Raw genomic sequence first — 19,509 nt, 5'->3', positions numbered from 1 at the left:
TGTATGTTAATTTACTCATGCAGAATCATAAAGTGCAGAGTTACTCACAGACAAAATTCAAACTCCTATTGATTTTTTTTTCTTTAAAATGTTTAGTGGTTCAAGGACAGATTCAAGATATAATAAATTCAGTTGGATCAAAATGATCTTCAATTTTGTCATCAAAACTATCCTTTAAGTTTTGAAAAATGCAGAAACATTTTATCTTTAATTGGCTCATTAAATCCTAAATCTCAGAACTTCATTTAATAGTTTTGAAAACTCCAAATTTTCAGATTTAGCCCAATTTAGAGAGGTTTTGAAAAAGTATGCAAAGATCTCAGTGAAAGTCAGCACTCCCAGGGAAAATGTTTTTCACCACCATCATCAAAATATGAGATGCTGGAAATTATTCTATTGTCACAAATCAAAACACACTGAAGCTGTTCTGATGACTCACAGGAACCCAGCATTCCATTATTTTGGCAGTAAACATTGTATTTACAATAACACTCAAGTCAAATGACCAGTCAACACCAACAGTTTCACATATTTATTTTGATATTTCTGGAATGTAGTTTCAGTTAAATGTCTAAATTTGTGCCACTTACTATATGCATCTGAACACCAAACCCACAAGCTTGGGACAAGCCAAAAATATTTAGACCCATGAAATAAATACAATTATTGTAGGAACATAGTTTTTGCAAAGCTGTGTGAAAATACAATACATAACAATTTTTGCTGTTACAGACTCAAAAATGAAATGATATTTCAAAAACATAACTGCTAGGGCCTAAAAATACCCATGACTGCAAAAACATCCATTTTCAAATAAAGCAATCACTGATGCAATTTGCTTGCATATTAAAAAGCATAAATGTGAAAGAAAATTGTTATCAGTTATATATCAAAACATACAGAAATATCTTAATTTGTTAATTACAACAACCAGCCCTGTGACCCTGGAAGGGAATAACTGGGTAGAGAAAATTCATGACTCAATGAGCATTTGTAACAACAGCAACCCTTGATTGTTGATGTTTCCTTCAACTAATTACGTGCTTACATGTTTGAAGACAGTAAACATTGACAGGCTAATTTTTATAGCCTGTCACAGTTTGATTGACAACACAGCGGCACCACAGAGCAAGAGACATCCTAAAATAATGTGGCTGAGTTTGTTTTGGAAATCTCTGTGAGAACAAAGTACAGTGAACCAAGAGTATGTGTGTCCCGAGTTCAAAGTGTAACAGCAGCTACAACAATTATATGTAGGCTATACATGTAACTGATCATTAGCAAGATGAGCCAGCAGTGGGTTGAGACTCGGCTGCAAGATCCAGTCCAGAGAAGACAAGAGGCACGTGGAAAAGTGAGACACAAAGGGTGACAAATAATGGCCTAAAAAACACTTCCAATCATGTTTTCATGGCCAAAGGAGTTCCAAATAAAAGTGGCATTTCCCGAGAGTTCAACTTTTAATTTTCAGCTTTTTCTTCATTACTGTTACACTCCTGTGTGTGTCTGTAGTTATAAAAACTGCAACCTCTCACTGTTTGAACAGATGGGTGTGTTGCATGTGGTGTTTGGTCAAAACTGAAAGCCCTTACAATGCTTAAGAGATACCTTAATTTTTGCAAAAGATCGAATCTGGGCATTACTGTATTATACACAATTTGCACAGATACGACAGAAATCCCTTTTATAACATGTATTTTTTTTAAACAAATTATCAGAAAATAACTCAGTTGAACATATGATTTAATATACAGTATATGTAGAGGTACTGCGTGCAAAAGTACAAATAAATGACACTAATGAATACATAAGCATACTGAAAATCAAAATACATTCTCAGGCAAGCATGCAAGTCACTGATCACCAGAACGGGGAAAAGATCAACTCTGTGACTTTGCCTCAAATGTAAAAAAGAAACATAAAACAGAAAGAGGAAAAATTTTAAAATTACAGTTACCTACAAATACAGTGTGTAGCAGATATCCAGCAAGACTTATTTAATCAAGTTTCACTGTAATTGTGCAAATATATTACCATGCAAGCAGAGAAAACACAGCCTTACACTGGGCCAGCTGTTTAGTTCTCCCAGGCATGTTTTATTATAAAGGGTTTTTTTTTTACTAATGCATTTTGACAAATTCTGCAACAAGACAAGAATTTCAAAAAGTGCAAATTCATCCAAATCAATTTCCCCAAATTCTCAATAATAAGACAGCACAGGCATTAAGACCCTTTGGGAGATATGATCAGGCAAATGAGGCAGTAAAATATGTAAAATTTCTCCCTTACATTTCTCCCTTACATTAAAATCAAAATCCCTTAAGTCATTAACAGTTCATCAGCACAACTGCTGTGCCAGCCTCTGAGCCTCATTTCCAAGGAAAAAGCTCATTCCTAAAAAAGCAGAGCAGACGTAAAAATCCCACAGTGAGCTCTACAGCCATGTGGATGACGAAGACAAGCTGCAGTGGATGTCAAGTACCACAATAACTCAGATGAATAAGATGAAGAAGTAACCAACTACAGCCCTCGTGGTATGTGGTCACCCCATTTTGGCATGCCAAACAATCAAAATTAAGAACTTTAATATGTGAAACCCCAAAACATCCAACTCTAATGTCCATATTTTTGTGTACCTTTCTTCTTCCATTGCTTGCCATGCCAATCTGCACCTCATAGTAATTTTCACCTCCAAAGTAAAAAGGCCAAAAGAGCAGAGTTCCTTTCTAAGTACTTATGGAGCTCAGTCTGTTTTGTACACAGGCAGATTCTGTTGTGTCCTGGCAGCTCTTCTTCATATGCAGATATTCTTTCATGACAGATTAGTGGAGGGGGGTCAAAACAGCATGTGAGAGAATATTTGCCAGGTCTAGCAAACGGCAAAAAAAAAAAAAAAAAATGAAACAGGCAAGACGGACATTGCTGGTCCTTTGAGATGTGGAAGAGAACAATTGGCAAAGAAAACAAAAATAAGTAGTGAGCAACGCTAAGTAGCAAAGAATAAGTAGTCATTACTGGAATTTCACCTTACAAACCACCTGGATCCTGAGAATTTCTTTGAAAGGAACTTGGTAGATTCATATGGCTAACAAGATTATCCTACTACAGTGTATTATGACAAAGTTATTGTTGGCCATTACTTTTTATAAGAATATAAATATCAGATATCAGGTAAACTAGATAAACTACTGAAGTCCAAAAGCAAAGTATTTTAGTCTTTAACATCAACAAACTGATCAGGAATGATCTTCAAACTTTTTCCCTGTAAAGCAAGACAGCAAAATGAGCAAACTTAAGACAGGATGCAAAAATCGTTATTTCTGGGGTTTTGGGGCTCAGAATCATTGGCCTGGCAGAGGTCAGCTGGGTTTCCCTCATCACTCACTGTGTCGTCTGCGTCATCGGGCAGCTCCAACGCCTTCTCAGCGCCCGGAAACACCCGGTCCAGCTCGGGAGTGTCAGCAGATGCATCCTCATAGGCACTCTGGCTGTCTGTGTCATTGTTCCTGTCAGGGGACGGATCCCGCCTGTCCTCTAGGTGGCTGGCACAAGGCCTCCTCAGGATGCCGGCGGTGGGTAGGGTGTCCAGTGCAAGAGTGGCCATCTGCCCAGGGGTCTCAGTGACCATCCTGTGGAGCTTCCGCAGGGGGCTTCCTCCCCCCTGTCCCACCTCCTCTGGTAGACCCCTACTGCTGGTATAGCTGCTTTGATTTTCAGAGTGTGCCACTTCACTGTGCTCTTTTTTCATTTGGTGTCCTCGTTTTGTCGCCTCGTCCTCCCTTTCATGCTCCGCAGCGAGTGGAGCAGTGTTCCTCTCCTGCAAGAACAAAGAAAAATGTCTTTTAATCAATAAAACTCCCCTTCACATCAGGCTGTCATTTTGTTATGTGGGACGTACAGGTGGTGGCAAAATATGGGTACAGTTGTGTGAAGGTCAGCATTGATTCTGATTATTTTTGCTAAATGCTTACTACTGATGTTAATTTTGCCCAAAATGCATCCTTTTACATCTCAGGGGATAAAACTGGCCTGAAATTAAAGGTCCAAGTTGCCATATATAAACACAGTGTGTTAAATGTGGAGTACATAGAAAACATATATATAGGTATAGCTTTTTTACATATGCACATTTTCTGATTTCTGTATTTTCTGTGGTGATATTTTGTAGGATTCATGCACATATTTACACTTAATGCTCATACTTTTGATAAAATTATATTTCTTATCTCTTTTCTATTTCTTGTCATTTAATCCTTCTCTTGAGAATTTGAGCAACTGCAACTAACCCAATTTCAATAACGTATTTCTGTTTCTGATTGTGATGGACAGTACTTCATTTATGAAATAGATCATTGTAAACCACTTTTACTCTGTTACTCATATTATTGTGAAAACTGGGGAATTCTTCCTTTAATTGCAACATGCCAAGTACTGGAATGCCAGCTGCATTATCGTAGGGCTGTTTGGACATTTACATACCTAAATAAATGACTTCATAAGAGTTGTCATGACTTGTGACACTAATCCTAGAAATGCACAATTGCTGGGTCTTTAAAAAGATTATGACACACACAGTTACTTTATCAACCTGATAACTGGTGTATATGACTGTACACAATCTAACAAGGGCCTGCTGAAGAAAAATAACTGGCTAATGTTCAACATTTCTAGGGTATTTTCTGAGGTAAAACATGTCATGCATGTGTGCACAATATTTCACAGAGAGCCAAGTATTTTCTAAGTCTTACAAACTACAGATACTACAAATTACAGCATTTTAGTCATAAAGCAACTTGTGATTTGTATAGAGCAGACTGCAATATGCATCTTCTGAACTTATCCTGTTCAAATGTTATGTTGAGTTCAGACAAGCCAACAGGCCCCTGACAAACTGTTACACAACAGTTGGCCTGCATTAACAAGCCATTAGTCAATCTTCACACACACATTCAGGAAGCATGTGTGTCTGTGTAAAATTATGTAATGCTCTCCTCTCAGTTGCCCCATTACCTCTTTTAATCTCTCCACCTCTCGCATCAGAGAGCAGACCATGTTCTCCAGTTTCCTATTGGCCTCTCTCTCTCGCTCCAACTCCTACAAACACAGAGAGACAAACTGGCGTCAACAAAGGACAGAAAACACATTGCGGTCACAACCTTGGTTACAACAATGTTTAGACTTAGCTGGAACAAAAGTGCAACAATTTCACAACAGAAAAGGGCAAAGACACTGATAGGAGTTGGAGGGAATTGTTGAATGCCTTAATGTGGCTGAAACAGAAGCAAGCATTTTTGTGTTAGATCACAGGAGTTTCTGAAGAGTTTTAGTTTAGCTGACGTACCATGCTGGCTTGTCCAGCTTCCCTTTGGGCCTCCGCCAGCAGCTCCTCTACGCCCTCCAGGGTGTCCTGCAGGACGTCCACCTGGAACAACAGAGCCTCTCGCTCAACCTCGAGCCCACGCAGCTCCTGGACCACCTCGTCATAGCTGGCCTGCAGCTCAAGCTACATCACAAAAACACTCCCATATCAGTGTGGGCAGCTTCAGAGGAACACGAGCCAGTCAGTGGGTGGGCAGCATTTCTAAATTAAACCACCAACATGCACTCAGAGACAATCATCAGTGGGTTCCCTCATCTGGTACCTTGACAATCACTGCAGCACATCCAGTATGAAGGTTTAATTGCATATCTAAAGAAACACTGTACACTACCACAGTGAGATATTTTCTAATTAACATTTAAACCATGGAGTGATATGCACTGCAGGAAATAATAACAACCTTCAAGCCTGCAGTGATTTTGCCTTTTTGAATCTACATGGACTCTGGCCATGGAGTGTTTCATGTTTTGCCAACACAAACCACATGAAGGACTTCATGACCCAGCCATGAGGTCACTGCTGTTGTGGAAGTTTAACTTTAGTCGGTAGAAAAAAGCCTACTCAAGTAAACAAATTACCACATTTCCCTGTCACACCAATACAAATCAAATCAAGTATTAATTATAGTAACAACAACAAGTCACCATTTCTGGGAGCCCCATGAAGAGATCCTGGTCAGACTGCTGGAATTTAAAAGAAAAGAAGTTTAATTAGCTACATGACATTGCTGCTGAGCATTTCCAAATATTAAGATGATAAATCATTTCATTTTTTGAGAAGCTGTATTGTTCACAAGTCAGACTGCTGTTCTCTCTCTCTCTCTCTCTCTCTCTCACACACACACACACACACAAACACACACACACACACAAACAGGCATAATCTCAGTTTATGTGCAAGGCACAAAGTAAAGCCAGCCGCCAAACATCATAATTCTGGTGCCCAGCACACTTGGCTGAGCCTACATCATCACGGAGGACAACAGAGACAGCAAGAGATATGCCTAAATACAGTCACACTGTAAGGCAGATTCCAAAACCAAAACTTGTTTGAAATAAGCAGAACTGTTTGTACAGAAACACATGTGATATCTTTTGTTACTGTGAGTTTCGGGTATCGTTAGCTCATGTTAATTTCAGATATGGGTTTCCTTTGAGAATAGAGAGAACTGTCATCCAAAAAAAAAAAAAAAAAAAAAAAAAAAGAGACTGATATCTGCTGTGTTTTGAAATTGAGCATAAGGCCTGTGGTGTGACTGTAGCGGCTATTTATGGCACTTTCTGTTCATCACAATTGAGACAGTTCCTTCAAGCCCCATTGTTTCCTGTTGCTGAGAGGATGTCGCCACGGTAAGATAGCACAAAGTTGAAGCAAGTCAAAAAACTGGAAGTGAAAAAAGGTTGTTTAGTACTTGCATAATAAAGATAAGATTCATTTTTTTGCAATCCTCCCCGGCAGGACACAATATAAAACGCATAGCGCAGACTGGTAGTGGCTGCCAGTCTTCTCAGGGATGGTGTTGTGTGTTAACAATAATTATACTGAAGTCTCAAAATGTATGACGCAGTGCCTTTATTTAAACGCTACAACGCAGCACTTCTCTGCAACTCTACCTTCAAATTTAGAGAGTCAGCTCTGAAAACCAATAGTAATACTGCCACAGAGAACAACAAAAGCTGTATCAAAACACTCTATATTGCCTGAAAACGCAGCTTTAAATCGGAAAGTAAAAACACAGTATGGCAAGCCTGTGTATTCTTGATTGCACTCACACCTTAAAAATGCACTGTTTGATAAGCCAAATCAAAAGACTAGGACAGCATTTGGCAGAATAATAACCCATCACTATGACACAGCTGTTGCTATAGTTACACAATGTAAAACACACACACACATGCAGGCGATGCACAGTGTTTTACAGTATTTACAGTGTGTGCGCAGGGGTTTCATGCATTTATGTGAGTATTTAGTGTTATTACTGCATATGTGAGTGTTAAGGGTGTTGCGTATGTGTGTGTGTGTGGAGGCAGCAGGGTTTAAATGAAGGTCTCTGACATTGTATTTAGCTCCTTAACCCTGGTGGTGAGGATCCTACCTGGCTGTCACTCCTCTTCTTGAGGGTGCCACATCTGCTGTCGCTTCGTGTCAGACGCCTGGATGAACTTTCAGTCTGATGAGCGGATAACAACAAAATATAAAACAAACACACTGCCACAGCCAAACACTGCAGTATTCAAAATCGTTGTCATGACACTACACAGAGGAAAGTGACGGGGAAGTGAGCTTGGGCCCTGGCTGTTCACACCTACCGTCTCACCCTCTAATCTTTAATTCACTGGTAGGCTGTCTTAGCTTAACACCCACATAACCGGATTATCTAACAGCAAAACGTGAAAAACTAACGACCGATTAGCAAACGTTACGCAGACACGGACGTAATGTTCCCGTTATGGACAAAATGTTGAAAAGAGTGGGAAGCCAATGACGCTGTGATTTTTTTTTTCTTTCTCCGCCGCTCACCTCCTTTATAATGCTGCGAAGGGACTCGTCCTCGCTCATTCCCCGAGAAAGAGTCCTTTTCTTCGGAGAACCGTTTCTTTCCAAGGTAACCGAGTGCATTTTGAAGGGGTAAAAGAGCTCTGGAGGCTCTGTGCGAAACGCTGCTTGGTGTTTGTTTTAGACGGCAGGCTAATGACGACGCCCCGGCCGTGGTCTACGGAAGGCCACGGGGTCCAAACCGTGTGCGACCGCCTCCAGCTCGCCCGCACTCACCAGTCACACAATGAGAGAGCAAAGAGCACACGTGAGCCAGAGAGCCGACTGCAGCACAGAGCGCCGCGAGGCCATTTGTAGTTCTGCTGTGCACCACTGCGCATGTCACAAAACAAAACTCATGCACTAATAGCAATGATAAATCTGCAACAATGGCACGTGGAGTTGGCGTATCTTAATATTAAGCCGACCTAATGCATGCATGATGTAATTGTTTTATATGTACCCAGCGGGCACTTTATTAGGTCCACCTGTAAAATCTAATGCAGTTCAGTGCAACAGCTCTGTTTCTAATTGTGAAAAATGTGTAAATTTAATTACATGTTTATTACTGAGGATGTAGTTTGCAGAGGTCTTATACTGGATTACATCACATTGAGAGGTGTTTCCATTTTTTTGTCCTCCCCATTTATATACAATGAGGGGGGCAGAATAGTGGAAACAGCCCTCAATAAAATGCAGTCCAGTACAACAGCAGCACTAACTATGAGCTCAATTTTACTCCAGTTAAGCATGATATATATGTGGTGCTGTGTATTTGCGTGCAAGAGGGTGTGGTGCATGTGGTCATGGTTTCAGTCAGCGTCAGCAGCAGATCAGCTCTGTTTGAAGAGAAAGGATGTCACTCAGGTCAACACTAATACTAACACAGCCTATAATACAAGTAAAAACCATCATCATCACCATCATCGTCATCATCATTGTCATTTATATAGCACTTTTCAAACACAGATCTACAAATCTCTTTCAAAAGAGTAAAAACAAACAAACAATTAAAACGTATAAAAACAAGGTATGGCATTATTTTATGACTTAGAAGCATGAGAAATCATCACATTTGATACCCAACTTCATGACAGTAATGCTCTTTTTTGAGTTTCAGGAAGTGGAGTTTTGCATCCTAATTTACGTAAAGGAAAACTCCACCCAAAAACACAGCTAATGATAATATGCCTTGGTAAGAATCAGAGCAATGGCTTCTTTCACCATTTTGTGCTGATGTTCAATCATGAAACCAGACCTCAAACACTGAATATACAAATTTCTTCACCAACAGGGATTTCAAAACACCAGAATGCAATGCAGCTATCAGACATGCTGTTTTTTGATAAAGGAATAGTTTTACTTTTTCTCAGCTAGAAAACCTGAGCTCTCTAACACTGCCTCATTATTGTTCTCTAGGGGCTGTCACAAGGCATTCTGGGTAATGTAGGAATTCACTACCTAGGTAGGCATATTTGTAGATTAGACAGATTTAGGGAAAGTGGCCACATTGGAAAATATTAGAATAATTACATCATAAAAAGTTAATACTGTATATCGCACTGAGCATCCCAGATTGATTATACAGTTTTCATTTATAATATCTCAGGAAAAAACATAAAGAGAAAACACACCCTAAAATATTAATGTTGGGAAGTTATTGTTAAGTTATTGATCATTGAATCAATACTTTTAAATGTGAGCAACTTTCTCCCAACTGAGGGGATCATTGAGCTTAATTTCATTGTAGCACTGACAGTTACAAACAAACATTCACACAGATTTTCATGTCAGAGCAGCTAAATATTTTCTCTTTTTGTCATGAGAGTACTGGCTCCTCTTAAGAAAAGTACACTATATGGACAAAAGCATTGGGCCACACCTCTTAATCATTGAATTCAGGTGTTTCATTCAGTCGCATTGCCACTGGTGTATAAAATGAAGCACCTAGCCATGCAGTCTGCCTTTACACACATTGGTGGAAGAATGGCTCATTCTAAAGCACGCCGCCACTGGACTCTGGAACGATGGAAACATGTTCTGTGGAGTGACCAATCATGCTTCTCTATCTGGCGGTCTGATGGATGAGTCTGAGTTTCAAAGTATTGTGCCAACTGTAAAGTTTGGTGGAGGAGGGATAAATCTATCAGCTTATTTTTCTGGGGTCGGCCTCGGCCCCTTAGTTCCAGTGAAAGGAAATCATAATGCTTCAGCTCACCAAGACATTTTGGACAATTCTCTGCTTCCTTGTGGGAACAGCTTGGGGAAGGCCCTTTTCTGTCAAAACTTCCATATAGTCTATATAGTGTATGTCCTGTATAAACCTGGAATTTAGCAGCAGTGTGAACAATGCCTTATAACCCCACTGTTTTCAGTTTCATTCATTATTATAGTGACCGTTTTAACATGTAAAGAAATCTTATGAATTGGCTTATATCTCCCATGCACTGAGACTTTGTCAGTGTAACCAAGCTGATGATGTGGCTTTGATTCAATGTGAACTGCACAGGGATGAAATCAGCTGAACATCTGTGCTTCTGGGCTTTTTGTTTGACATCAGAATCAATGGTTAATCTGACCACAACACACAAATATAAAAATAAAAATGATGAATGCAACTCAGGCTGAGACAATCAACTTCAACATAAGCTCCTCCACACATTTGAACTGTAGAAGAGCAGCTGCAACTGTGTTTTCCTCCAGCAGATGACAGTAGTAGGTCACTGCCTGATGCCTCACTGACTGCAGGCAGCTCATGGCTTTAAGACGTGCCATTTTTACATTTAGATATTTGACCCAGTTCTGAAAGTTTGTCTAAACACAAATGATACAATATTTTATTACAGTTTTCAGCTGGGAAACTCTTATAGAAGCTGAAGTATTTTAATTGACACTGACAACCTTACATAAAGGCTCTCAGAGTAAATAGCCTATGATACAACTTAATAAAACTGCAAACTGCATTATGTAAAATATCAATGAAGAATTAAACTAACTCATGGAATATGCATTTAGCAGCAGTTTGCCAATGCAATGCACTTTTGTTACTTGCAATTTTACTGATTATAATATGATTGTTATTATTATAATTTAATTTTAGTTTTGAATCTATACTGGAAAGTGCAAAGAAAATTGTATGCAGGCCTGCCAAAGGACTGTATAGAAGGATTACCAAAGCCATTCATAATATTAACAATCAACTTTTTATTATTTCCATATTTACTTATTAATGGATCTATAATTTTAAAGTCTCTATTGACCCGGGATTGAAGTATGGCTTATTTATAGACCAAACTTTCGTAGGTGAACTATTGAACTAGGCTACTTTGTTTTAGTTTTGACTTAGTCTGGTTTGATGGTCAAAACCCGATGTAAAGTTTTGAGACTCTTGTGCCTTTTCTAAATTCCCTGGTTGAGTTTAACGGAGCTATCTCCGCCTATCATGACATTTTGAAGAATTTTCTGCAATTGCGGCGTAAGACTACAGCTTTATTGCTGAAATACACCACAAATATTGAGAAATTGTATGTAATTTATGAGATAATGCTGAGATTTCGTAAGGAATCCATAATTCAGTAGCACCAATGTAGTATAAATCATTCACAGCAACAGGATCAGTGGTCTACTTTCTGTCACCATCATGACACAATAACCTAATTGGGCTATATCTCTAATTTGAGACATTGTTTCTGTACTGTACAAAGATTTATACTCTCATAATGGTGCTTCCTCCCTCCCTTCGCTCTATCCCTCTTGACTTGGTGACAGACCTAAAAGCCTTTTGTTGCAATCTTAGCCAATGGAGATGGATTACGACACCGGGTAGCGGAGATATATAAAGAGCCCCTTTTTGACCGCACTTGCACATTTTTCAGTGACACTTCTGAACATTCACACCTCTATGGACTAAATTGTTATCTGATAGGGGACCCCAAAACAACCAGTACATGTGAGCGGGCTATGCATGTAGAGATAATTAGTTACTTTCAATCAAAGCAGCCTATAACGAGACACACTGGAACGCACTTTTTTTTTTTTTTGGTTTAAATTGTTAAAGCTCCTGCTTTAAAAAGATATCTGAAGGGTGATCGCATTGGAATAGATGAATATCACAGATTGCCTACCTTTTGTAGGATAAGGCAAGAAGCGGCACACACATATCAGAGAATAACGGGATAAACCGAGTCAAGAAAAAAAGTTGTGTCGCCTGATCAGCGCATCGTCATGCCGAGGTACAACTTTTTACTGTGCTTAATGGTGCTCATCTCCCTGGGACAGTCGGGGAGCGATGAGCCCAATCTGCTGCTGCCTCCTGCCAGCGAGATGCCCACGGATGCCGGGCTGTCTCTGCTGGACGAGGACGCTGGAGCCCATGAATGCTCTGCGTGTGTTTGGAGGGAGCAGAGCAAAGTCCTGAGGCTGGAGACCATCAAGTCCCAGATCCTGAGCAAGCTGCGTCTGAAGCAGGCGCCCAATATAAGCCGGGAGGTGGTGAATCAGCTGTTACCCAAGGCTCCTCCGCTCCAGCAGCTCCTGGACCATCATGACTTCCAGGGAGACGCGTCTTCCCAGGATGAGTTTATGGAGGAGGATGAATATCACGCCACCACGGAGTCCGTCATCACCATGGCCTCCGAGCGTGAGTGACACTTTACAAACAAAATAACACACAAACTAATCCTCTAAGTGGATGTTTATAAACGCACGTTGACCAGATAGATGGACTTGCATGTGTGGGTAGTCCAGCTATAGGCTACTGGAGCTCATTCCGGTCAGTGACCTAGCCTACTTTTTTTTTTTTTTTTTTTAGGATTGTGTGGTCAAGTGTCGTGGGTCCACTCTGATAACATTAGACAAATGGCCCAGGTCAACTGTTGGCCACGGTTGTCAAAATAGGGATTGTGTGTGAACTTGATAAATCAATAATCAGTAAAGAGCCTCGTCACTTTAACACAGATAGGTCCATTATGGCCTATTAACTGAATTGCTTTTGTCTAGCTTATGATGATGATGATGATGATGATGGTGATGGTGATAATCGAGCTGTGCGTTGAGCACCTGCTAACACGATCCTGCCTGAAGGGCTGACAGGCCAAACGGAGTGTCTGGTGTTTGGGGCCATGGCTGCTCCCAGGCTCCGGAGCGGCGCTGTCACACGGGCCGGCTGCGTCTTAAAAACTTGTCCATTTCAGATGGATGTTGCCTTTATTTGTGTTTGACTTTGAACGGACGCACAGCAGACGTTTGAATGTCAAGTGCGTAAATCAATAATGATAATGCAACATTTGGTTGGCAGTTGCATCCCCTGCAACTTTTGTCTTTTTTGTTGTTTGTTTGTTTTATTTGCAAAGGCCCCTTTATTGCATTTTGTTGTCAAGAGGCCCCCGGATTGTTGCCCCTAAGAACTTGCCCACTATTAGTTCCCCACACGGTCCTTGAATATAAATCTGCAGATAAACCACAGGCCCTGAGAGACATTTTATAAAATTGCAGTTGAACCCTGGCAGCTGTGCTCTATCGGTCTTTTATAGGAGGCTCTACCGGATTCCCTGCTGTTCATCGCAGTGAGAAAAAGTGTGTCCAAAAAGCTGCCATTGTTTCCCTCATGCAGCGGCCCCCCTCGACCGCACTTGCCTTTTAAATGCGAAGTTTATAGGCGCAGCTCGTTTTTTTCACTACGAGTACACAAAGACAGAGAATCACTTGGGGTCGAGGGGAGTGTGTGACCTTTTCCTGGCGAATCGCGGGGTTCAACAACATTTACACACATAATATATTCTGCACAAGGCGGATGAAATACCCTCCAAATAATCAGTTTTTTCTCCACGAGTGAACAAAGATAGGCTTGTGTGTAGGCGACTTTGGCCTCATGTGTTGTCAGACTTTGTGAGCAAAGGCATAATGAACTTCTCAGGTTTTAATTGTAGTTATTTATTTTTTTTGCACACACTGACATGTTTTATAGTTGACATGCACCGACTTAGCTTTTGTTAGTTGGTGCTCTACATGCTGAAAGGGCATTGGGTGCTTTGGTTTTTTTCATCTCAGCTAAATGTAAGCTGGCCTATTTAGTTTGGAGAATAGCAAGGGTATATTTGAGTTATACCCTTCAATTCTGCCATGCAAACCCTACCTGTCTGTTTGATTATACTACAATAACTTTACATGTTACTGCAGCCTAAAATGAGTTTCATATCTCCTTTTTCATCTCCAGTAGACTACTCTTTCTATTGAACCATAACAACAAATCACTTTTAATTTTAATCACTTGCACAAATCTCTATAACCCTCATCATTTTGTGACTTTTGTCCTCTGAGTCTTGTTTTTGCTGGAGTGATGCTGTTCAGCTGATGGCTCAGGAATTCAGTGTTGTAAATAAGGTTTTGCATCTCACTCCTGAATCACAGAAGCATAAACCAGGACTTGATTTATGTATAAGTTCACTTTTAACACCATTTTTTTTTTACTATTTTGCAGCTGTTTTAGGGACAATTTAAGATGGGAGAGCAATGTTATGGCTCAGGTTTGTTTGCGGGTCTTATTGTAGGATTATTCTCTCCCTCTCTCTCTCTTTTGCTCTGATTCTTTATCTTTCACTCACAAGCACACACATATTTTTACACACGGACATGCATATTTTTCATTCACAACTAGAATAATGGCTGGTATCTCTCTATTGTCCTGTTTTATCCCATATTTGATTATTCTTTCTCAACCTGTCCACACAGACATGTTGAAACTCACACTCACCTGCAGGCCAGGCAAGCATTTCAAATGTCTCTGCTGCTGTCCATCACAAGAGAAATCACAAAGGACCATCACCTTTAAGTCATATTTTTGCCTGACACGGACACACACACACACACACACACACACACACACACACACACACACACACACACACCGTGCAAAGACTTCTTGTACCTTCATTTTCCTCTGTTAAGTGATTGCTATCCTCCACCATTCAATGTTTTTTCCTTGGTCAGAGTGACAGTTTGGGTTTTTGCACCACAGCCCCAGGATTTTGATTCTGGATTACACCTCCAACTGCATGGCGACCACCTCTCTTATATTTTATATAGGTGGGGAAAAAAAAGAATTTTACAGTTATAATCCATTGTTGATTAATTAAACATTATTAAGTGCCTCCTGCCAGTCAGAGGAGTTAATAACTGACATTGCTGCTGTAATTGTCACGGTGCAGCACTTCACTTTCATTCAGGTCTCTCATTTCCTCTGTATTCTGCTTGCTTCATCCCTCTACATCAGCTGCAGCTTTTTTTTTTTATCATCTGCTACTTCTCTTTCCCCTCGCCCCCACCCGCCCCCACCTTCCTCCCTGTTAGCCCCCTCTCCTCTTCGCTCTTTTTCTCGGGTACTCATGGAAGAGTTGAGAGAATGAGTGCATCTCTCTCTTGCCTGTGGCGCCTTAGTGATCCCACAGGATTAAAAGTGCCTCTTCTGTCTCTCTGATAGAAGGAGGACTTCAAACACTATTCCCTGCGCACCTCGAACCCAATCACCCTTTCACGGTCGTGCACACTGCCTTTGATGGGCCATGTGGGTTCACACAGTACATACTGAACTGGACCTGTGCCAGAGTTGCTTCTTAGTATTCACTCAAGGTACGTGGGTGCCGCAGTGGGGGTTGAGATGGTCCATGCTTCCTGGTCTCTAATTACTATGAAATTTCATGGAAAAGTAGGGCTATTTATATCGTAGTGCGGCACTTTATGTACTAAAACGTCTCCCTCCATAGTGTGTTGTGAAGGTAACTATTCAGCTTGCTGTTCATGCACATGAGATGACGTGTTTTTCAGCAGTTTAACGGCTCTCTCTGTGGTCAGTTTGCGATGCAGCATTGTGAACAAGTGCTCATGTATTTATGTGTGACACATTTGATGGATTTCTTTGATGCCTTTTTCAGATGAGCTGAATTGCTCGCACTTGTGTAGGTAAGAGAGTGTGTGTGCATGGGAATACACGTGCAGGTGTGTATTGTGTTGCAGTTTGTCTTGCCCGAGGTGGGGTGAGGTTTTGACCCCAGCAGCCTCTCATTTGTCACCTGTCTATGGCATTTAGACCAGACCTTCCTCTTCCATCAAGAACTTCCTTTTCTTCTCTCTCTCTCTCTCCCTCTCTGTACATCTTAATGCCCACTGAACCACATATGTGGTGAACGTGAAGTCATCACCATATAACAACTGAAGATACTTGCACCACAACTTTCTGCCAGAGCACCAAGAAAATTGTTACAGAACTTTGACTTCTGAGGACCAAGTCCACTGTTCATGTTTTTTTCATCAGTTGTACAAGAACCCAGTTAAAGTTTTCACTGAAAAGTGTACTGTATATTGTAATTCCTGTCTTGAGTACACTATTTTCTGTACCGTGACAGTAATTTGAGATTGCCCAGTGGCAGACAATCCAGTAGAGAGCAGCACTCGCTTACCCTCAATCCCTGCCTCTTCTCCATTTTTAAGTTTTACTTAAGTAGAATACAGGCCGGCATGCCCAAAACATAAATGAGATCACTGTCTATTTGCAAGGAAGAACTACACTTTAAATGGAATCCATTATTACGGACTTTACTCAGATTAAGATGTGATAGTGGATGATAATGTAGAGCATCCACTTTTGTTCATTTCCTCATGCCCTATCAGTTAGCTGAACTATTGTCCATGCTGGCTGTATGAAACATAAGGCAGCACCATACTGATATTATTATGTAATCCCATTAAGACTAGGCACATAGAGTACAAGAGCATGCTGAAATATGGAAAAACGTACATTACACATATAGAGGTATGGATGTACATTTCTGCACATGGACACATGCAGACACATAGTGGCAGTTACACGCGCGCACACACACACACACACACACACACACACACACACACACACACACACACACACACACACACACACACACACACACACAGACTCACACTCACACTCACACACACACACACACACACACACACACTCCAGAGAAAAGTTCTCCTATTGACAAAAAGGGTCACAGAGTTCACAGCTATGTGATATATTGGAAGAGGAGACTATTAACCTCATCGGGTCTCTTTCTTTGGCAGCAAAGACGAACCGGTAGTAACTTGAACACTTACCCCCCACCACACACACACACACACACACACACATACACACACACATCCACTAACCACTCCCACAAAAAAACAAGTCTTTTATAGTGTTGACCCTATAAAAGGGTCATTTCCTGAAGGTGCAGGAACCATAAAAATTAAGAGGGAGAGCGCTAAAAGGACAGACCCGCAGAAGTCGGACTGTCTTCAACCCACTGGCCAGTGTTTGCTGGAAGTTGATGACTATGTGAGGTTTTTATAGATTTATTCATTCCATGGAGGTCTCTGTTTGACGATGACACCTGTTCTCCCTGTTTGGTTGCTCGCATCAGTTTGAGGGAATTCAAGGGAAAGATAAACTTTGGTGATGAATTGTTTGGACACCTCAGACCCAACCGGTTTGTTTAAAAAGAAGTAAAAAGTTAAGAAAGTTCTGTAGGACTGTAGAAATTGCACAACACGCTGTCAACTTTATGGCTAATAAAATTTCAAAGGGACCAAAGTCTATTAATACAGGGACAAAATTTCCCCAGGACCTCAGGAATCTCACTCCTTCCACCCTCCTTCCCCTATTCCCACGCTCCCATGTACCACTCACTCACTGGCCATTCTTTTTTTTTTTTCTAGGCGTTTGGGAATTTGTTTTTTTTTTTTTTTTTTTTTTTGCTTTGGAATTTAATGCATGCTTTCCCAAAAATACAGCACCAAGCAGTCTTGAGTGCGCACGTATGGCTGCATTAATGTCAATTCGAAAAGTGCATCGCTGTGTGACAAAGAACATTGTGAGTTTCTTTGGATTATAAATGTCTTAGTAATAAAGACCACCTGAGTGCGTTGCTTTTCACTGCTTGTGTGTGTTTCCACTTGTGAGCTCCTCATTGCTTGTTAAAAGGAATTCAGAGACTGTGATCGAGTTAGGTGCACTGCAGCCCATGCTGTGGGTATAAAGGGGGTGGAGGGCTAGAAGGGAGTGAGTCCACAGGGAGCAACAAGCAGCCCAGTCCTATCCTAAAGGGACAGAAATCATGGAAGGATTTTATAGGTACAATTAAAAAGACCTGAAACAGATGTTACGTTTCACTAATAAAGGAAATAATTACTTCACACCAGTAATTAAGCCCATCGTAGAAGCACGAGGAGGAGGGGAGAGGAGAGAGAAGATAAAATGGAGATCATTGAGGGGATAATTATTGATGGATGCATTCAGTGTGTGTGTGTGTGTGGTCGTGTGTGAGGAGCTGCGGATCTGTTTATGGAAGAGTCCATTAATTCTAAAAAGGCATTTAAGCAAAGGAAATGCTGCATGGGCATAATGTTGCATCCCGCGAGGAAAACCGCTGTGTTCGAAAGATGCGCAGCTAACAGTGAATTACCTCATGATTATCCACATGAAAATTTAATTAGCCTCTTTTCTGTTGTAAATGAGAGCATCTTCTTGCTCTATTCATCACCTGTGGTTGCATTTCTGCTTGCCGTGACCACATCACCTCAGGAAGTCCTTTATGGAAGTTATGGAAAGCACACTGGCCAAATGTCTAAATGTTCTTCAGGGACAGGAGCCAAGTTTGATTTATGTACTGTACAGCACAGAGGGAAATACAGAACCCCGCAGAGGGAAAGATAGATACTTTCATGTTGTAGAGAAATCACCAAGCAAATAGTATAAAGGGAAAGACTTCAGAAGAAAAGGGGGTAGAGGTGGGGGGAGCAACTCTGGTTGGCAAGATGTGATCACACTCACTTTGTTTTAAGTGAAAACGCTTGGCTGAGGCCCTGAGAGGTTTGGGTGGCTACAGTGTGCCTTGGGGTTTTTTAAAAGCCAAGTGTAGGCAAGCAGAAAGACTTTGAGGAAGAAGTATTAGACGTTTTTGAAGTATTTGACATTTGATTGATGTCAGTCATTACTGGTCTGTGTGTGTGTGTGTGTGTGTGAGTGAGAGAGAGTGTGTGTAGTAACTTGCCAAGGATGAGTTTTAAGGAGAAATTAAAAAAAAAAAAAAAAAGCCTGAAACCTGCATGACTGGTTGTTCAAGTGTGTGGACTGAACAGGACTGTTGTGGTATCAGACCAGGCAGTTTTGGACACATTAAGTGTATTGATTTATTTGTCTGTTTAGCTTGGATTGGCACACTCCTCATTGTCTCCTGTGCTGGAATGACATGCTTGTTTAAGCTTTGTTGCACTGCTAGAACCAGATGACCAGATGTGTCAAGAAAACAGGCTTACCAGCCACAGCTTGAATGCAAAAAGATGTGGAACAGAGCAAATGCATGCAAAGTCAATGGAAAGAGGCGAACAACAAGATGAATGTGCCGTCTCTGTATGTAAACTGAAGCAAAGAGCTGTTCGCTTAAGATGACAACAATAAGTGCGAATTTTGACTGATAAATAAATGAAAGCCAATCAGTCTCCTGTGGGTCTGCATCCAGGTGCGTGCAAGTTTCTCAACCTACAAAGTATTTTTGGTGGGAAAAAAATTAATTGGGTAT

At 40.8% G+C, this 19,509-nt stretch overlaps 2 protein-coding genes across 4 annotated transcripts in view; one reads left to right on the top strand and one right to left on the bottom strand.

Moving 5' to 3' along the window:
• Positions 1–2,049: 2,049 nt before the first annotated feature.
• Positions 2,050–8,116, bottom strand: LOC115358845 (leucine-rich repeat flightless-interacting protein 2). 2 transcript variants are annotated; one of them, XM_030050927.1, is made up of 6 exons: positions 7,901–8,116; positions 7,476–7,550; positions 6,025–6,063; positions 5,342–5,503; positions 5,011–5,094; positions 2,050–3,817 (listed from the first exon to the last, which is right to left on the bottom strand). In XM_030050927.1, the coding sequence occupies exons 1-6, from the start codon at positions 7,997–7,999 to the stop codon at positions 3,293–3,295; spliced, it is 984 nt and encodes a 327-aa protein (XP_029906787.1). In that variant the 5' UTR covers positions 8,000–8,116; the 3' UTR covers positions 2,050–3,292. The 2 variants fall into 2 exon arrangements, with proteins under 2 accessions (XP_029906787.1, XP_029906788.1); XM_030050928.1 differs by having other exon boundaries at positions 6,025–6,060.
• Positions 8,117–11,801: 3,685 nt separating this feature from the next.
• Positions 11,802–19,509, top strand: part of LOC115358840 (growth/differentiation factor 11) — a 28,294-nt gene continuing 20,586 nt past the window's right edge. For both annotated transcript variants that reach the window (XM_030050917.1, XM_030050916.1), the window contains exon 1: positions 11,802–12,554. In XM_030050917.1, coding sequence (XP_029906777.1) covers positions 12,140–12,554 — 415 coding nt within the window. In that variant the 5' untranslated portion in view covers positions 11,802–12,139. The remainder of the gene's footprint in view (positions 12,555–19,509) is intronic.

This window comes from Myripristis murdjan, chromosome 5 (assembly GCF_902150065.1).
Source record: "Myripristis murdjan chromosome 5, fMyrMur1.1, whole genome shotgun sequence".
NCBI lineage: Eukaryota > Metazoa > Chordata > Actinopteri > Holocentriformes > Holocentridae > Myripristis > Myripristis murdjan.
Note: the sequence above shows the minus strand (reverse complement) of the source record. Positions and strands in the feature narration are given on the sequence as shown.

Excerpts from the sequence above, each read along its gene's own strand:
- LOC115358845 (XM_030050927.1), bottom strand. The coding sequence starts at position 7,999 with ATGCACTCGGTTACCTTGGAAAGAAACGGTTCTCCGAAGAAAAGGACT. Across the intron at positions 7,551-7,900 it reads TTCGCAGCATTATAAAGGAG|ACTGAAAGTTCATCCAGGCG; the intron begins GTGAGCGGCGGA and ends TCCGCTCATCAG. Across the intron at positions 5,095-5,341 it reads AAGCTGGACAAGCCAGCATG|GAGTTGGAGCGAGAGAGAGA; the intron begins GTACGTCAGCTA and ends CTGTGTTTGTAG.